At 46.0% G+C, this 16,711-nt stretch overlaps 1 protein-coding gene across 1 annotated transcript in view; it reads left to right on the forward strand.

Moving 5' to 3' along the window:
* The first annotated feature begins 5,413 nt into the window (after positions 1–5,413).
* Positions 5,414–16,711, forward strand: part of TMEM47 (transmembrane protein 47) — a 346,968-nt gene continuing 335,670 nt past the window's right edge. The window contains exon 1 of the mRNA XM_085622578.1: positions 5,414–6,053. Coding sequence (XP_085478704.1) covers positions 5,834–6,053 — 220 coding nt within the window. The 5' untranslated portion in view covers positions 5,414–5,833. The remainder of the gene's footprint in view (positions 6,054–16,711) is intronic.

The raw sequence follows: 16,711 nt of genomic DNA on the forward strand, positions 1-16,711 counted from the left end.
GGATACAGTATGATTTCTATGTTAGTGTATGTTTGGACTTTGAAAGATCTGGTGTGAAGTACTCTTTTTATTATTATAAATATTGTGAAGTCATACACATTGCATTGGTGTGCAAGATATAGTTTGAGTTGCAGTTGTGTGTGCTAGCCATACATTTGGAATTTCAGGGGATAGGCTGTTTTATTTTGTAACCATGTCAGGCCCAGGGCAGATAGGGGCTGTTGGACATCCACAGAACTGGAGCAGTTTATTTGCTTCTTGTGTTCTTGGGTCCTTCCTACTATTTATCTGCAAAATGTGCCAGTCCACCCTTCCCTCACTTGACAGTAGCAAGGGTGAACAGTCAATGACTTTGAAGGGAGGCACTGCAGGGGTAAAAGCTCAGAAATTAACAGTCAACCAACAAATAATGTCCTGCTTAAGTTTAGTAAAAAAAGAAAGTGCTTGTATTGTTGAAGCTAAATATTCAGTGGGGGCTCACATGCAAGATTGTAACTGCAGTACGATAATTAGTGAAACCGCCAGGCCTCTGTCAAATTCCATACAGATCTATGAAATGACACCAAAGTTATTAGCAAATCAACAGATATTTAACTTCTCTATCAACCTCGTTCCCCCCTCTGCTCCAAATATTTTCATTGAAACCAGAAATCCCTGCACTGGGCTAAACTGTCTAATAACCTGCAGAATTTCAAGAAGATTTATTAAAGCCATCTAGATTATCAGAAAATCAAACACTTTTGACCACCCTTTTATCGCTGTCCCCACTTGATGGATTTTCATGAAACTCAAAATGCAAAGAGTAAGCTAAACATCCTAGGTAGTAACATCCTAAGTCCTTCTGTTGGAGGAGACAATGCTGCATCTCCTCCGGAATGCCTGATGAGTCCTCTGAGCACTTTCAAGCTCCGATACCTCTCAACCTTGCTGGTAGACAGCCCAGGAGAAATTTGCCTCACAAAGCAAGTTTGCGACCACCATTTTGATAGGCGGTGAGACAGTGCTTAATTTGTAAAAAAAAAAATACGTGTGAGGACTCTCGTCAGGAGGCCTCTGCAGCTTGAACGACCCATTGTCTCTGCCAGAGTCACCAATGAGTGAACCAACACAACTACCAGGGCCGTTTCTACCATTAGGCAAGACTAGGCGGCCGCCTAGGGCGGCAAAAGGGGGAGGGCGGCAAAAAGCATGAGTTTAGGAATCGATTCAAATCACCTTAAACAGCCTTTGACCTCGAAAGCGCATTGGGTAGCGCGCCTTCGTGACGTCACGTTCGGCGCCACAGCCCAGGGCCGTGCCGCCGGCGCTGCTAAATATGCGCTCTCGACCCGATTGGAGTCGGACCTCTGTTCTCGTGCTCACCTCGCACCCTGTGCTGATCCCAACTCCCAAGGTGCCTGCCCGCAGATAGGTGGGTAAATGTCGATTTTAATTGCTAAGTATTTTTGAGACAGTTGCGTAGGTGTAAGTGTTTGGTTTGTACATTTTCAAAATTAACTAGAGGTTGCCAGTTTTGAAAGTTATCATATTTTGGGTAAAAATATGGATACTGTTTCAGAGCGAGATAAAGATCTGTCCACGGTTCCACAATTAGGTATAATGGCGAACCCTCACCTCCGCCCCCATTTCTTTGGCAAGGTACTACGTCCCAAAAGAAAACACACATCTTCTTGGAATATATCTGTATCTAAGTGTAAAGTCTAGTCTGTTCCATTGTGCGCTGCCTTGAAATGGTATGTTGCACCTGACTGACTCTGTGAAGAGTGTGGCTGTGGGGGAGAGTGTTTTTTTATGCGTGTCTGAGTTAAATACTGTTCTGATTTCAAAACAACAGCACACACAATATGTCTACATATCCTCCCCTGAGCAACATTCCAGCCATTGCCTGACAACTTAGAGGTGCATTCTTTCCCCGTCCCCATGAAATGCCTGGCCTCTCTGCTGAGAGTGTCAGTGAGAGGCCTGGGGCCATTGCTGATGATGTGTAGCTGGACATAGTGAAGCGGGATCAGACGTCTGGCACGCCGCTTGTTGTCATAGATTTTATTTTTTATTATACAGGATCGATAACAGTGGTGAAAAGCTGGTTGCGAGCAGCAACCGTAAGAACACCTGAAGGCCCACAGTAACCAACCACTTCTGGTGATTGCCCACTCTCTTTGCTGCTTAGTCCTGGAGGTTACATAGTTTAATGAATAGTTTCATGGCCAGATGCTGTCAAGAGGATCAGACAAGTACACGTTTGCTGCTGGGGTGAGTGCACCATCTGCGGACTACGGGTGTAAACTTTGGTAGGGCCTACTCAGCCTTTCATCCTTCCAAGGTTAATCCATTGAGTAGAAGAATACCGTTTAGAAACGAAAATGTATGGTATTTCAGCACTCCATGAAATGCTGTTATTATGACCATTTTCAGGTTACATCTAATTGCCAAGTCCTCGAATTTATCCTGGTGGTCGGTATCATATCAGGTAAGAATAGATTTATATGAAAATTAGCTATTGTTGCTCCAAACTGAAATGGAAATTAGTTTTACGGAATTCAACTACTGCTGCCAGAGCACTATATGGGGCAGCGGTCACTACCAACATGGCTGGTTAAAATGCAGCACCACTAATTCAGTCTCTCTCCGAGAACTCATTCACTCTGTTTTTAACCCATTAATGGGGGTTGCAAGGGCACACCCACAGTGAGCCCACTTCCTTTCGGAACTTGCTCACCCAAAATCATATTTAATTGTAACAACACCTAGTCTTACCTTCCATTAATGGCTGCCAAGTGTTCTGTGTGATTGGATGACAATTATGGCTTGTATAGCTTTTGCAACAATTATCTCAAAGCACTTGTATATTAGGAAACATATTGAGTCAACTTGTTCTACTCATTTTATTAGCGCCATATAGGTGAAAGGCTGAGTAAGCCCTGGCCATCTGTGAGCTGACTATCTAGGAAGATGTGCTCACCCCACTGACAAAAAAAAGGGTATTGCCGCAATCTAATATAACCAGTTCATAGTAGTACAGACAACATAAACTATATTTACTCTGGATTTTGTCATGCCCTACTGATTTTCCTTTAAATATAGTATAAACTCCTTACGTTTGGGTTCTTCGACACAACTCAAGTGTTCAATATTACTCATGTACTGCCCTATTGCTTTATTCCTAAACATTGTCTGGCATATATTTTTCATGTATGCCTGCCGGAGCGGGCCTCGGGTTTCCAGTAATGATGTGACGAGGCCCTCTCCACAGCTATTTAGGGGTTAACATATTCAAAATTCCTGGTCCCCTTCCGTGATTGCATGAATGAATGAATGCATCAGTTGGCGAGTGACTGAATGAGTGAGTTTTTAAGAGAATGAACAAATTAATGATTGTGATTACCAGTCAGTGAGCGCGTGAATTAGAGGTTGAGTGACCGAGATAATGTATTAGTTAGGAGTAGAGGTGGACGAGCCAACAAAATTAACAGGGAGAGCCAGGCCAAGGGTCTGGTTCGGATCTTAGAGGCCATGCACGAGCCAAGCCCTGAAAATATGTGTTTTGCAAATCATACAACAAACCACGTAAAATATGATAAAGTCTCTTCGAAGTTCAAAAAAAGTGCTTTCCTTTCACACGTGGAAGCTTTGATATTAATTAGGCACATTACAGCACTGCATTGAGAAGTACTTATTAAAAGAGATAGTTGTGTACAACTAATAGTCTAATCTCAAATATTCTAAAGTGCTTATAATGCGATAGTGAAGCAAAAAGAGTTTTAGTGAAATTAAATATTTGCCTAAGATCACACAATTTCAGTATGGAAGCCACGATTTATCCAGATTTTCTGGTTTCGCTCTGTACAAATCATCCAGTAAATGGGTATCTTTTTGTCTTTCCTTATGTTAAGGCTTTGTTTTTAGTTTTAACCTGTTAGTGCATTCTTCTGTAGTTTTTAAAATATAGCTCCAACTTGACCCAAAGATATTGAAGCGCTTTACATGCGCACCACTTACATTACACAATTATATCACAAACACATGCATTGTTTATAGGCTTGGGAGATTAAGTGATTTGCCAGAATCACAGGATGATGAGCCGATGTCGACACTCAAACCTGCTTCCCCAGTTCCATAGTCGGCAGCTCTGGCCGTTACATGACATCCCGGTAGAGAGAGGGCAGCCGGAGTCACATGAGAGCTCAATGAGGGGGCGGCATTTTTCAATTCTCGCCTAGGGCGGCAAAACACCTAGAAACGGCCCTGACAACTACTAACCATCACACCCTACACGTGTGACAAGTAACACTGTTCATATAACCTATGTTGTAAGAATGGCTTGGGTGGCAGGTATTAGTCATTTTTAACCCCTTCGACGCTTGTGACGGAGCGGTTCCGTCACGTGCGTCGGTTGCGCTGTGCGCATGACGGAACCGCTCCGTCATGGCCCCGCCCGCGCACGGAATCTTCAGCGCGGCGCGGAAATCCGCGCCGCGCTGAAGGGGTTAATACACATTGAATTGATATACAACTGATGTTATGCTCATCTCTAATTTAGATAAACACTACCACCATGTGTCAGACTGTCATAAGTGCCAGTGTTGACAGTTAAGTTCTCATGCCGTGCACTGGAAACCACCGGCTCAAATTAAGCACTGTGCATCACTGACAACACCGACAACCACTTCACTCTTAAAAAAAAATTCGTTCAAAAGTAAATTTTCTACCTGGATGAACCCAGTCCCTGAATCAGACTCACACTCCATTATGGTCGGACTTTGATCTGGTCTAGTGCAACCAGATACTGGTGGTTGGAGCTTTGTGCTTTTTTTGCGCTATTATTCATTCAAATTTTTTAAATTCATATCTCTTGTTCTACTGAATGGATTTTTGTTGTTTTTGTGTCATTTATAATTATTAAATTAGTCTTTATTTTTTTCAATTGATTTGGAATTTTTCTTGGGTTGTGGTTTCATTTTAGTACTTTTTAGTGCTGCATTTATACTCACAACTTTGCCTCTGAGTGAATCCTGACTGCTTTGGGCAAGCTACCAAGTGGTTAAGCATAGGTTTAATTGGTGGCTTTAGAGATTCAACCTGACAAGGATTGTGTTTTTTATTTGATGTTGGACCCCCACCCCCCAACTAATATTCCAATTTCTTACACCTGTTAAATGTATTTTATTGCAGTCCAAATTATTTTTACCAAATAGGTGGGGTAGTAGATGAGCTACTAAAAAAAAATATCCTAAACCAGAAAAGGGAATAAATGTTTGCACAAATGTGTAGCTCTGCGACAGGAGCTGTGAATTACTGCCTGTGAGGCGAGGCACGAATGAGCCTGAGCCTGGAGGGGGCTCTGCCTGACCGTGAGAGGCGCCTGAGTCGGGCAGGAGGTGGAGTGAGCTTCGCTCACGCTGCGTGTGAGGTTGTCATTTCTTCTGCTCTCTTCCGAGCAGCAGCGCCCATCTTGACGTCAGGGCTGGGCCGGGTCCTCTCTGCCCCCTCGCAGTCCGCGGGGGGAGGAGAAGCTGGAGGAGGGGACTGGAGCAAGGGGCAGGGAAGGCAGGGACAGGCAGTCAGATGCTGAGCGCGCCTGGGAAGGGAAAGCTCTCTCCCGGGCAGTGGAGAGCCGGGGACGCTGCTGCACCTGACTAAGGAGAGGGGAGGACAGGACGGGACTGGACCACACGCTTCGAGCGCCTCTGGAGATTGTTTGGCATCAGACTCTTCTCCGAGCTCCCACCCACCATTCTGGAACCGCTGCTTGCTGGCAGTGCCCCCGGCTGCTGCTGCCCCCGGACCGTACCTCGTCAGTTGTTGCTGCGCCTCTTGCCCCTCCGCCCGGGCCATGGCCTCCACTGGCAGCGGGATGGAGGAGGTGCACGTCTCGGTGCTGACTCCCCTCAAGCTGGTGGGGCTGGTGTGCATCTTCCTGGCTCTGTGCCTGGACATCGGAGCCGTGCTGAGCCCGGCCTGGGTGACGGCCGACCACCAATACTACCTGTCCCTCTGGGAGTCCTGCACCAAGGAGCTCAGCCACTGGAACTGCAACTCCACCCTGCAGAGCGGTGAGGGCGGCAAACTTCTTCCCGTGCAATGCGTGCAGCTGCGCGTGGTCATCTCGTCCTGTGTGTGACATGAACGCGCATTTTAAAGTCACTATTTCGGTGTAGTCTGGTGCAATCTCCCTGGCCCTGTCTGTATCCATATGCCCATCGCATACACTTTCCATAAATGTTTGCACGCCCGTTTGTGTCTAGATGCTCTGTGTGTAGCCCGGGACTTATATCACTACTCTGTGTGTAAGCATGTGTCCAACCTGCCCTGTCTCTGTGACAGTGTGCGTATCCCCGCCGCCTGTCATCGACTCCCTTCTCCAAGCCACCAGTCTTAGAAGGTGTGCGTCTCATTGGCCAGCCAGTAGTCCGATCCCCATTGCACTTTGCTTTATGTCTGAAATCTTGAGCCCGCCCCAGCGCCAAGTGTGTTTGTAACCCAGTGCCAATCTTACCACCCCAATCTGTAAACCGCTGCCAGTTTCACCAGCCTTCTTGGCTTCATCTCATCTTTCTGAACCAGTCCATTACCATGTCCCGCTCCAAACGACAGCCTGTCACACTGTGCAAACGACACTGCCCTTTTCTAGCTGGAAACAACAAAAAGAAAACTATGTCCCACTTACTGCCTCTATTTATTCCATTCTCCTGTCTGTCTCGCATTTGGTACACATGCTCTTGGTAAAGTCTACTGGGCACCAGGTGTGTGTTCACTTCCTCTCTTTCAGCCACCCTACCCACGCCTGCCACTTCTTTCTTTCTGGCACCCTGTGCTCTCGCTCCTGTCAGCTTGCCTTGCTCTCGGTTCTGTGCCACCCTCCTCTTTGGCTGGCACCCTGGGCACCTGTCTCCACCTTCTGCCTGCGCCCGTCTTTGATGTTCCAGTATGTGCACCATTGTCGTTTTTTTTCTAAATACCTGCAGACTCGTGTAGTGTGCCGTTATGTAAGAGATGGCGTACGTGTCATGTTATGGAATGTGGGACATTAATTATAATGCCATGTGTGGAGAACTCACGCTGTCTCCTGGAAAATGCACGTAGTTTACGCGCAGTCTGCTGAACTCGGTGTTTATTGCTCAGACCGCGAAGCACATTCATACATCTAAACATATATCGGACGATGGTACAGTCCTGCCATACAAGCCTGTTGACATTTGATACTTTGCATTATTTTCCGCTGTGCTTGCGCGTGCCCACGGCGGCGCCCTTTGTGACCCTAACACGCCCGCTAAATCCAAGTGTCGCTGCGTCTGGGTTCACCGTGGGCGAACCCCATGAATTCCTGTCTCTCCTTGACGTGTTGAGGTGCGGGTGGAGTGGAAAGATCTGAGATGGTAGAACTTTCATGTTTTATTCTCTGCCTTTATTAGCTCTGGCATGCTGCCCTCCTGTGGTAGAGCTGCCCAGGAGAAGGGGCAATGGGGCCCCTTCGTTAATAAACCCCCCTATTCACATGCATGCCAGCGCACCGAGAGAGGAACACGCATTCATATGCATATGAGCTGGAAGAGCAAAGGGGATGGATACATTTTCGCCTCAGATAAAACGCCGCACCACCCCGCCCTCCCGTGCTTCATTCCTCCACATTGTGCAGCGCGTTTGTGTTCTCTACCCTTCCTCTCATTAAGCTTATTAAGTGTCAAAACATTCGCTGCGTCGTTTAACACACGGAGAGTGGGAGGCCATGTGTCGCAGCGCACCAGAAGTGCCGCTGTCCCTGCAGGCTGCTCGTGTTGTTAGGGGAGCAACGAGGCCCCTGAAGCCCCCAGGTTAAGGGAGGGGGCTTCAGAGAGTCCAATTCCCCCCCCCCCCCCCGCCTATATTTGTGAAACATGGGAGAGTAAGGGCCCCTCGCCATATTTTGCAGGGTTTTGTGTTACGCCATTGTGTGTTGTGGCTGTTGACAGGCAGGAGGAACCTATATAATTTCATTTTTCCTGGAAGTGGGGTGTTCCTGGAAGCTTGGAGCCAGGTGTACTTCACATTTTCTGCACAGTCACCCTGCTGCGTGTGCCTCGGTTTCGGAAAGAGGCTCTGCTCACGGGCTCTAGCTGGGTTCTCACAGAAATTGACACCGAGCGCGTTTTCACGTGTCACGTTTCTCTTTCCTAATACAATGGTGCGCTCAGTCATCACCTGAACGCAAACCATCCTTCTCTTCCTTCTTCCCACCAACCTGGTTTCCAGTGCTAAGACCCTTAATCATCACCGGCACTTGAGCACCAGTGGTGGGCACAGGGAGATTAGGTGATTCACCCGATGCCAAGGCTCGAACTTGGTTCCCTAGCTCCGAGGTCGGCAGCTCTGGCTATTACGCCACTCCCCCGCCCCACTAGTATGGTTTGTTGGCTCTGTGTTAGGCAGCACTAACAGGAGAAATGGGCTGATCGAAGCTGCCTCCTGACAGCCTCCAAACTTCTTTTTTCTACAAATTAACCACTGTCACCATCATTCTCTTGCTAAGAATTTCAGGGGCCAACGAAATAACCACTATTATCTTTAAAGGCTTTAGTAGCAACGCCTGACTTTGTAAAGCTCTTTACTTGAGGGGTTGACCTGTTTCTAAATTCCCTCTGATTGTGATGATTATGTATTGGAAGTAGACAGTGGGTGCACAGGATCACACAATGTGTTCATCTTAGGTAACCAGGATTAGAACTCTCCCATCTGGTGAAACTGAGTCTAACAAAGTCAACCACTCACATCTCTTCTACAATCGCCAATGAAATATGTTTTAATCGGATAATTTCAGGGTCCCAAATCCCTCCCCTTTAACAAAATAAATTGGATTTAGTATACAAGAAGAGACAGTCGCGCTGCTTGTGTCCTGCTGAGGTCTGGAGAGAGATCCTGGGAGCCCCCCTCTTCCCCGTAACCAGGGGTACAGGAAGGCCCCGCGAACAAAAAACTTAGAAGGGAAGGCTTTTTCCTGGCCTCTCCGTAGAAATGGAAATTCATGGAAGAATGCGACCTCAAAAATCGAGTCTCCTTGGCAACGGCAGCTCCTCAGCCCATCCTGGTACAGAGCCATGCATCACTCGCCCAAAAGAAAGGCACAGCGCAGCGTAGATGGGCAGCCAAAAACACCCTTTGACCGAACTATTCGATCAATGTACAGGGTTTTGGGTGGAGACAGGGGGCCGTGTCAGTGCCCAACAAGCGTCCTCTGAATGTCACCTTGGGACAGGGGTCAGGGTTGATTCACTTTCTGGTCTGTCTCCTGCCTCATTATTTCTTTACCTCCCTTTTGCTGGAATTCAAAAGAAAAGAGAGCTGAGTGTGCGAATGGTGGTGTGTCTGGGAGTTTAAAATCGGAAACAGGAGCCCACTTTTAAGGCACTCTCACACAAGCATACGCACACACGATGCTCACAAACTGGGCGCATGCATGGCCAAGGCACACACGTGCACGCACACAAGATGCGCCGTAGTCAGTGACACGTGCAGTCGTGCACTCGCCTCTCTCTCAGAATTCAACACGCAGTTTTCCGTGCAGTTCAAGTTTATTAACCTTTTTTGGCTCCTTCTCTCCAAACTAAGTCAGCTCTCCAGGCCAGGGCGAGCAGCCAGGTTTCACGAGTTGCTGCTTCGGGATGAAGCGGACGATTGTTTTCAGCGCAGCGCAGGACTTCACCCGCCCCTGCACTCCCCAGCCCACCCCCGGTCCTTGGCACACACCGTTCATCCTCTGGGGCACATAAACGTGTCCTGATTCCGAAACTGCATACACGGCTGCGGCTTCTCCCCTGGTAGTTAACGTGACAAACGTTCTTAAACCGCTGCATTTACTCGCGGGAAGGGGGGGGGGGGGGGGGGGGCGAGGCACAAGCAAGACATTGGTGGAACAATTTACCTGCAAATGAGGGGTAGTGCGAGGTGACTGGTGACTGGTGTCCGTAGCACAGTGAGCATGTAATTGGCTCTAATGTAAGCACTGAAAATTTTCCGAAACCATTGTTTGGCAGTAGTAAATACAAAATAACAAAATACTGCTATTATTTGGATGAAGTGCTCGCCTCACCCCCCCCCCCCCCCCCCCCCTTCACCGAGCCACTGGTCCAAATATACAGTAAACGCACACTTAAAATAAAATCTTAATGGCCTTTTAAGCGAGTTTCGTGAAATAGTTCGACTAGGAGAAACAGCTGCCCATTCTGGATTTGTTGGGTGCGCAGCAAACAGTGAAAATTAAACACAGACACTAGTGCAAGTTTCTTCAGAAGAAAATATGGTCCACGTTTGTCTCAGTGCATTATGCTCACAGAGAGCGCCCCCAGCGGCACGAACGAGAACAGACCCACATTAGAGCTAAAACTCACAGGAGCCTCAATTAAAAAAAAACAAACCTCTTCGTTAAAGTTTGGCCTCCATCCAGCTGCTAAAAAAGGCAGCCTCCTTGCGTCTACTGCCTCGTATCCCACAGGGCAGACTGCCTCCAGGGACTGTCATTATGTAGCTAGTGTTCCTATTTCAAGTGGGTACAGCCTTTCCTCGACACATGCAGTATTTTGAAGGTACATGAAACGAGAATATTCCCAGACAATCACTGTTTTCTGCGATGGTTAGATTTGCAATTCTTTTCAGGTGTCTGCGCGCGCCGTGTGTTTTTGACGTTACCTTCATTTTGGTGAAGGGTTTCCTGTTTTTTAAAGCAATTGTCCAGAGCAGATAATGTGATCTCATGAACACGCGCCTTCAAATTGAACATTGTAAGCTGTAAATATTCGCTTTCTTGTTATTTGTCCCAGAATAAGGATGTTGTTCTGGTGTGAGTAATTTTAGAAGCGCACTTAAAATATATTACAAATACCTCGCCTGCTAGCAAACCACAGCATGCATCGACCTTCGAAGGGAAGCGCTTTGTTCTCAAGGTTAACTCTCCCCTTTCAGTCTCCTTAAGAACCCGATATCTAAGCTGTCTTTATGGAACAAAATTGCCTGCTCAGAAGCATCCCTCCTCATGGGAAGATGTGCATCATTGCTTTAACTGCATTGCTATTGATGTGTGTTTGCAAATAGCTCAGCGAGAGGGGTAGCCGGTACCTTGGGCCTACCAGGAGGCCGCCCAAGCACAGCTAATGGAATTGTGTTCTGTACAAAATTGTAGTTAAACAGGAGGGAACATCAGTGTTCAGCCCCACGAGAAGAATCGAAGCGCCATTCATTTCAAGACAGGTTTCTGAATCAATAACTCGGGGGCTTTAAAAAAAAAAACTCGAGTCCAGGAAAATTCGTGCAATTTTTAAGGTGAGCCAAACACCCACCCTAGTGCATGTAATGTTTGCATAGGACAGTAGAAGTGTGTGTCTGCCTGATTGAGTAATTTTACATGCAATGCAGCACAGGAACCAAATGTGGTGCATTGTGTTGCACCAGGGGAAATACACACCACAAATGATATCTACTGAGACTGGGCTGCTACTGCTGTCATCCCCTGTGCTGTCGCCGTAACAAGACTGCCTTGCATGATGCACAGGCATGCACCATGGTACAGAGGTGAATGTGTGCTGTCTAGCCTAGGGTTTGTACTGAAGCACAGTAGCGGCTGGCATAGGTAAGAGCGGTGTGGTGGGTGGGGAGAAGTCGACAGACTATGGGGTAGGTCAAATTAAAAAGAAATAAAACCACTTACCTTGCGCTCAATGCGGCGAGCGCAAGGTAAGGGGTTTTATTATTTTTAAAATTTAATCTTACCTGCTCTGTTGTCTGTTGACTCCCCCGCCCCCGCCCCCGCCTCACCGCCTCACCGCCCCACTGCTCATACCTGTGCCAGCCGCAACTGTTGAAGCATACCCTTCTACTGCAAATAACTTTCTATAGAGAAACTCAGAAGGATCCCATGCACTGGTTGTGTGCTGTGTACTTTAGCACACATTAAATGTGTGGGGTTTTTGGACAAATGAAAACGTTTCTCCTTGTTAATTCCTGCTTTATGGGGGCGTTAGTTTTTGACACAAAGCCCTGTCTTGCTATCTTAGTAATAAAGCTTTGCATCAGAACATTTGGGCTTTTACAGTGATTCACCCAAGTAATGCTCCGGTAACGCCTCTTTGAGGCAAAGTGATGCAAAGCCGCACAAAGTATTTTTTGCTATGAGGACATGTTGCACTGGAAAGCAAATAGCAATGAGTTGTGTTACATCACTTTGTAACGGATGTATGATGTTACAACGCATGCTTTTACAACGCATGCTGTTACAACAAAATTTTTACAACGCAAATGCAGTGACAACGCAAGTCTTTACAACGCAAGTCTTTACATCGACTTGCACTAGATGGCTTGCTAACATTAAAAAAGTGTAATTTACTATTCAAACTCCAGTCCACGTAACAGTAGGGAAGGTGTTTGGATAGTAAACTACACTATTTTTAATGTTAGCACGCCATCTAGTGCAAGTCGATGTAAAGACTTGCGTTGTAATGGCATGCGTTGTCAATGCATTTGCGTTGTAACAGTTTCGTTGTAATGGTAGTGCGTTGTAAAAGTTGCGTTGTAAAGGTTATTCCCCTTTTGTAACAGGCAATACTTAGTAAATATGGGCCACAAGCTCTCATGATGAAAGGCCCTCAAAACTCGATTTGGGTGCATATTTGGTGCAAATCATGCAGGGAAATTGCAAACCACTGCTACTTGTGTATCAGCTTGGGAAATGTCATGTTAAACTTGTGTCATACTCTTTCCCCACGCATTATTAACCCATCAATGTTTATGTTTTAAATATTTCCATCACCTTATGCCACCTGTCCGTATTGTTTAATTTTCAATACTGTCTTTGAGGCTCTTAAAAGTTGTTAACAACCTCTGCTGTGGGAGTTACCAAGTGCTAGGTGTAGCTGAGCAGCAAGTTATTTAGTACCTGTCCATCCCAAAAACAGGCCATTAACTCTAGCGAGCTAGTGGTGTCTATATTCTTCAATTCTTCCATGAACTTAGAGTGTAGACAAACACAACTTGTTAATGGCATTATTTTATGCTTTCAAATTGGATAGGCCAATCTCAGAAATCCTTATAGATTCTGTTAACTAGTGGCATGATACTGGCTGGACTCCAAATTCGGATACAAATGTACTGTTACCATTCAGAATATCTGTGCCAGTACTGTACACATACAAGTTAAGCCCAATGGAATTACCAAAAGGGACACAATTTACCATTCACAAAACCACACAGAATTCCCAGTTGTGTGGGGTTTAGCACATACATTTATTACCTGTTCTGAGCAGATTGTAAGTATATGTTTCTGCCTCAGGGTGGGGCAGGGAGGAGAGAAGGGTGTGTGCAGAGTAGGGGAGGAAATGGAAAGGTAGGTTTTGGCTGGGGGAGCATACAATGTGGCACAATCAGTACTGCTGGCTAACTAGTAGCATTCAGTGTACAGTCCCAGGGCACAGGCATTGCACTTTACTAGGCACTTACAAGTAAATTAAATATGCCAATTGTGTATAAGCCAATTCTACAATTTCTTAAGGAAAGAGTACAAGCTCTTTAGCACTGGTTAGCAGTGGCAAAGTGTGCTGAGTCCTAAAGGCAAAAAGAACAGTTGATGGACAGAATGTAGAACAATGTCATACACACACCCCAGTACAGAGATCTGGGCCTAAATCCATCGTTTTTTTGCTCCCCGTGCCATTCCAGTTTGAACCCAGCCATATGCTTATCAGTCTTGACCCTGCACCCAATGGAACAGTCCAGCCCAAACTGCCAGGCCAGGTCCTCCCTGGACTGGAAACAAGCATCCTAGGACCGGTTTCGGGGTTTCACCCCATATCAGCCAGGATAGCTTGACTCCAGTGGAATGGAGATCACAGGACCCACAGTTCGGGTTGGATGAATGACATTGTTCTGCATTCTGTCCATCAATTGTTCTTTTTGCATGAGTCCTAAAGCTAGCACAAATGAAGTCAGCAAACAGGAGGATTGAAGGCAAAAAGTTAGGGGAAAAACCACACCAAGGATGTCAGGTCTAACATCTTCTATGAAGACAGAGAATGTGGCTAGAGAATGTGGGGAGACAATCCCCCATTGACATTTGTTAAAAGCATTCACATGCCAAAATGTACCACCATAGCTAGGTCGTTACAAAACAAGCCAAGATTGAATATTAAATCTTTAAAAAAGGAAATGTATGTTTTCATCCTTGGTTTACACGTAAGCTGTTGGAATGGGGCCTTTTATTTTCAATAACTGTGTGATGGTTGTTTAATGATGAATCGTATTCAGAACTTTAACTGGGATTAAAAAGATGGAGGTCTCCAAAAGGGACATGGCCAAAGAAGCATGGCCTATTTATTAAAGACATGGCTTAAAACACACAAACTAAAGTCCTGTACATCACACAGCATGTCAACTGACCAGTATATGAGTGCCTCCCTTTGAGTTTTCCTTTATTGCATTCATGTGCATCAAACAATAACAAAGATGCAGCTGAAGGAACCCAGACCTTTTGGTTTTACCAATGCTTGATATCATTACCAGATAAATGAGTAACAATCATATTGTTATGATAAATAGGAATTGAAAATATTTAAATTATGAAAATGTGTGACTGTGAATTAAACATTGCTGAGGACTGTGAAACAGGTAGTGGTCTTCAAAGTGTCACAATAACTTCTGTTCTCCCCTTCACACCACTTTCCTCTACAGCCCCTGTAAAATTCACAATTTCCTCCCCACATCCTTCTGAAACTCCCCCCTCTGCATGCTTGAAACCTCATCCATTTCCTGTTCTGAACTTTATTTTCACTCCCCCCTCTTGCATATACCCCATGCATCTCCTTCACATCACCTTGCCCAACACACATTCACCTGTAAGCACTTAATTTGCTTTGTCTTTCACACTGTCAATATTTCAACAGCTTTGTACTGTCTCCACACGCTTTTGCATACACTCACAATTAGAAGTGGCCCGTGCCACCATTGCGGTGTGCTTTGCAGAGGAGCTAAGGATTGGATGAAAATGCACTCTGGGCACCTTTAGTTCACACCAACAGGCACTGTGAGAACCTTGCACTACCTTCAAGCTTCAGCACCAGAGCTCTCAATCATGGCCCACCCACAACCTGAGCTCACACATGCACCTATAGATGGCACACTTTGCAGGATCCACAATACAAGGTTAACATGATGCATGAAAAATCTACAGAAAAAACAGCTCCCCGGAAGAAGCAAATACTCTCAGGAAAATAAATTAAGTAAAACATGAACATTAAATAAGGACTATTTCTCTGTCTTGGATTACCTTAATGAGTTTTAGAGTCATTGTTCAGATATCGTAGTTGAGAAATCCATCAGCGATTTCCCTGTAAAGGACATCAGTATAGGGCCGGATTAGTATCCGTTTCAAAGTCAGTTTTTAATCACTGCCCAGTCAGGGATACGGAGGGATCCGGTCCACTTAAAGCCTTGAGTGTAGTCTTGTGACAAACCTAGGACTTAATTTACAAAAGGAGAGCAGGATACCTCACCCTGAAGTCACAGAGTGATGACCTCCACTCCTAATTTGGAGATTCAGATGGTTACTAACTAGTATCATGGCTGCAGCTCTGGGCAGAGAGGTACGATCTAACTGCAGCAAAATCCCAAATCTTGTCATATCACTTACATTAAGGTTTTGGGTGAAGATTGGATAATCTAAGAGTCACAACCCCAACCCTCCTCACCAGCCACCCAGTTGTTCCAATAGCATATTCTAAATTACTGAGACCAAAATGCACCCACTCTGCCCAGCTGAGTGGTTCAGTTTTATTCTCTCTTCTGCACTTTCATTGGTTAAGTAAACTGGAAGTACACCCCTAAACTGCTCTTACTGCTTCCGATCACTTTAAAGTCAGTTACCGGGCTGTGGGACAGTAACATTTAAGGAAGGCATCAAGTCCATTATACAGAGGTGACTGTATACATGTAGAAGAGCCATTTTAACATAGCTGCCGAATCTGTAACCATTGGCCAGTGGGGTTGGTGCCGATAAGGCAGTGGCTGCAGGGCACGGGACAGAGAGAGGGAGATGGGCAGGGGGGGCTGATGAGACATGCACACACACGTGTGCCCACACCCACAGGTGGTTTATTGATTCACTGATATTTGCATCGTCACCCCCTTCTAATTGGGCAGGTCTAGTAGGATGAGCAGGTTCTTCTAGCTTGCCTCTAGCATGATATTGCCCAGAGGGATATTAAACAAGGCGTGGGCTATATTAATGCACCCCTTTCTAAATACCTCTATTCCCATCAATCTCAGAGCAGGGCGGCTCAGAAGTATGAAAGAACTCACTCTCTCTCTCTTGCTTGCTGCTGTGATCTGTGTCTAGCCAGGCAATCATCTGGTTAACCTCTTCAGTGCCCATGACGAGATAGTCTCATCATGGAGCACGGTCGCGCTGTGCTCATGACGAGACTATCTCGTCATGAACCCCACCCACTAATGTAACGCCCGGCACAGGAGGGGGAAAGGGCGTGGCACAGAAGGGGTTAACTACCAGCAGAGTCCCTTCAGTCTCGCCTCTTCTGGTTGATTACTCAAATGCCATGCAGGTGGCTAAGCAGAGCAGCTGCTTTAGTAACACATGTGCACCCATGAGTGTCCAGTGCAATGTAGGCATATTTTATGCATTTTCTGGAAAGAAAATACATACAGAGAGAGATTTTAATTCTTACTACTGGTGTTTGGCCTG

Source organism: Triturus cristatus, chromosome 8, assembly GCF_964204655.1.
Source record: "Triturus cristatus chromosome 8, aTriCri1.1, whole genome shotgun sequence".
Classification (NCBI taxonomy): Eukaryota; Metazoa; Chordata; class Amphibia; order Caudata; family Salamandridae; genus Triturus; species Triturus cristatus.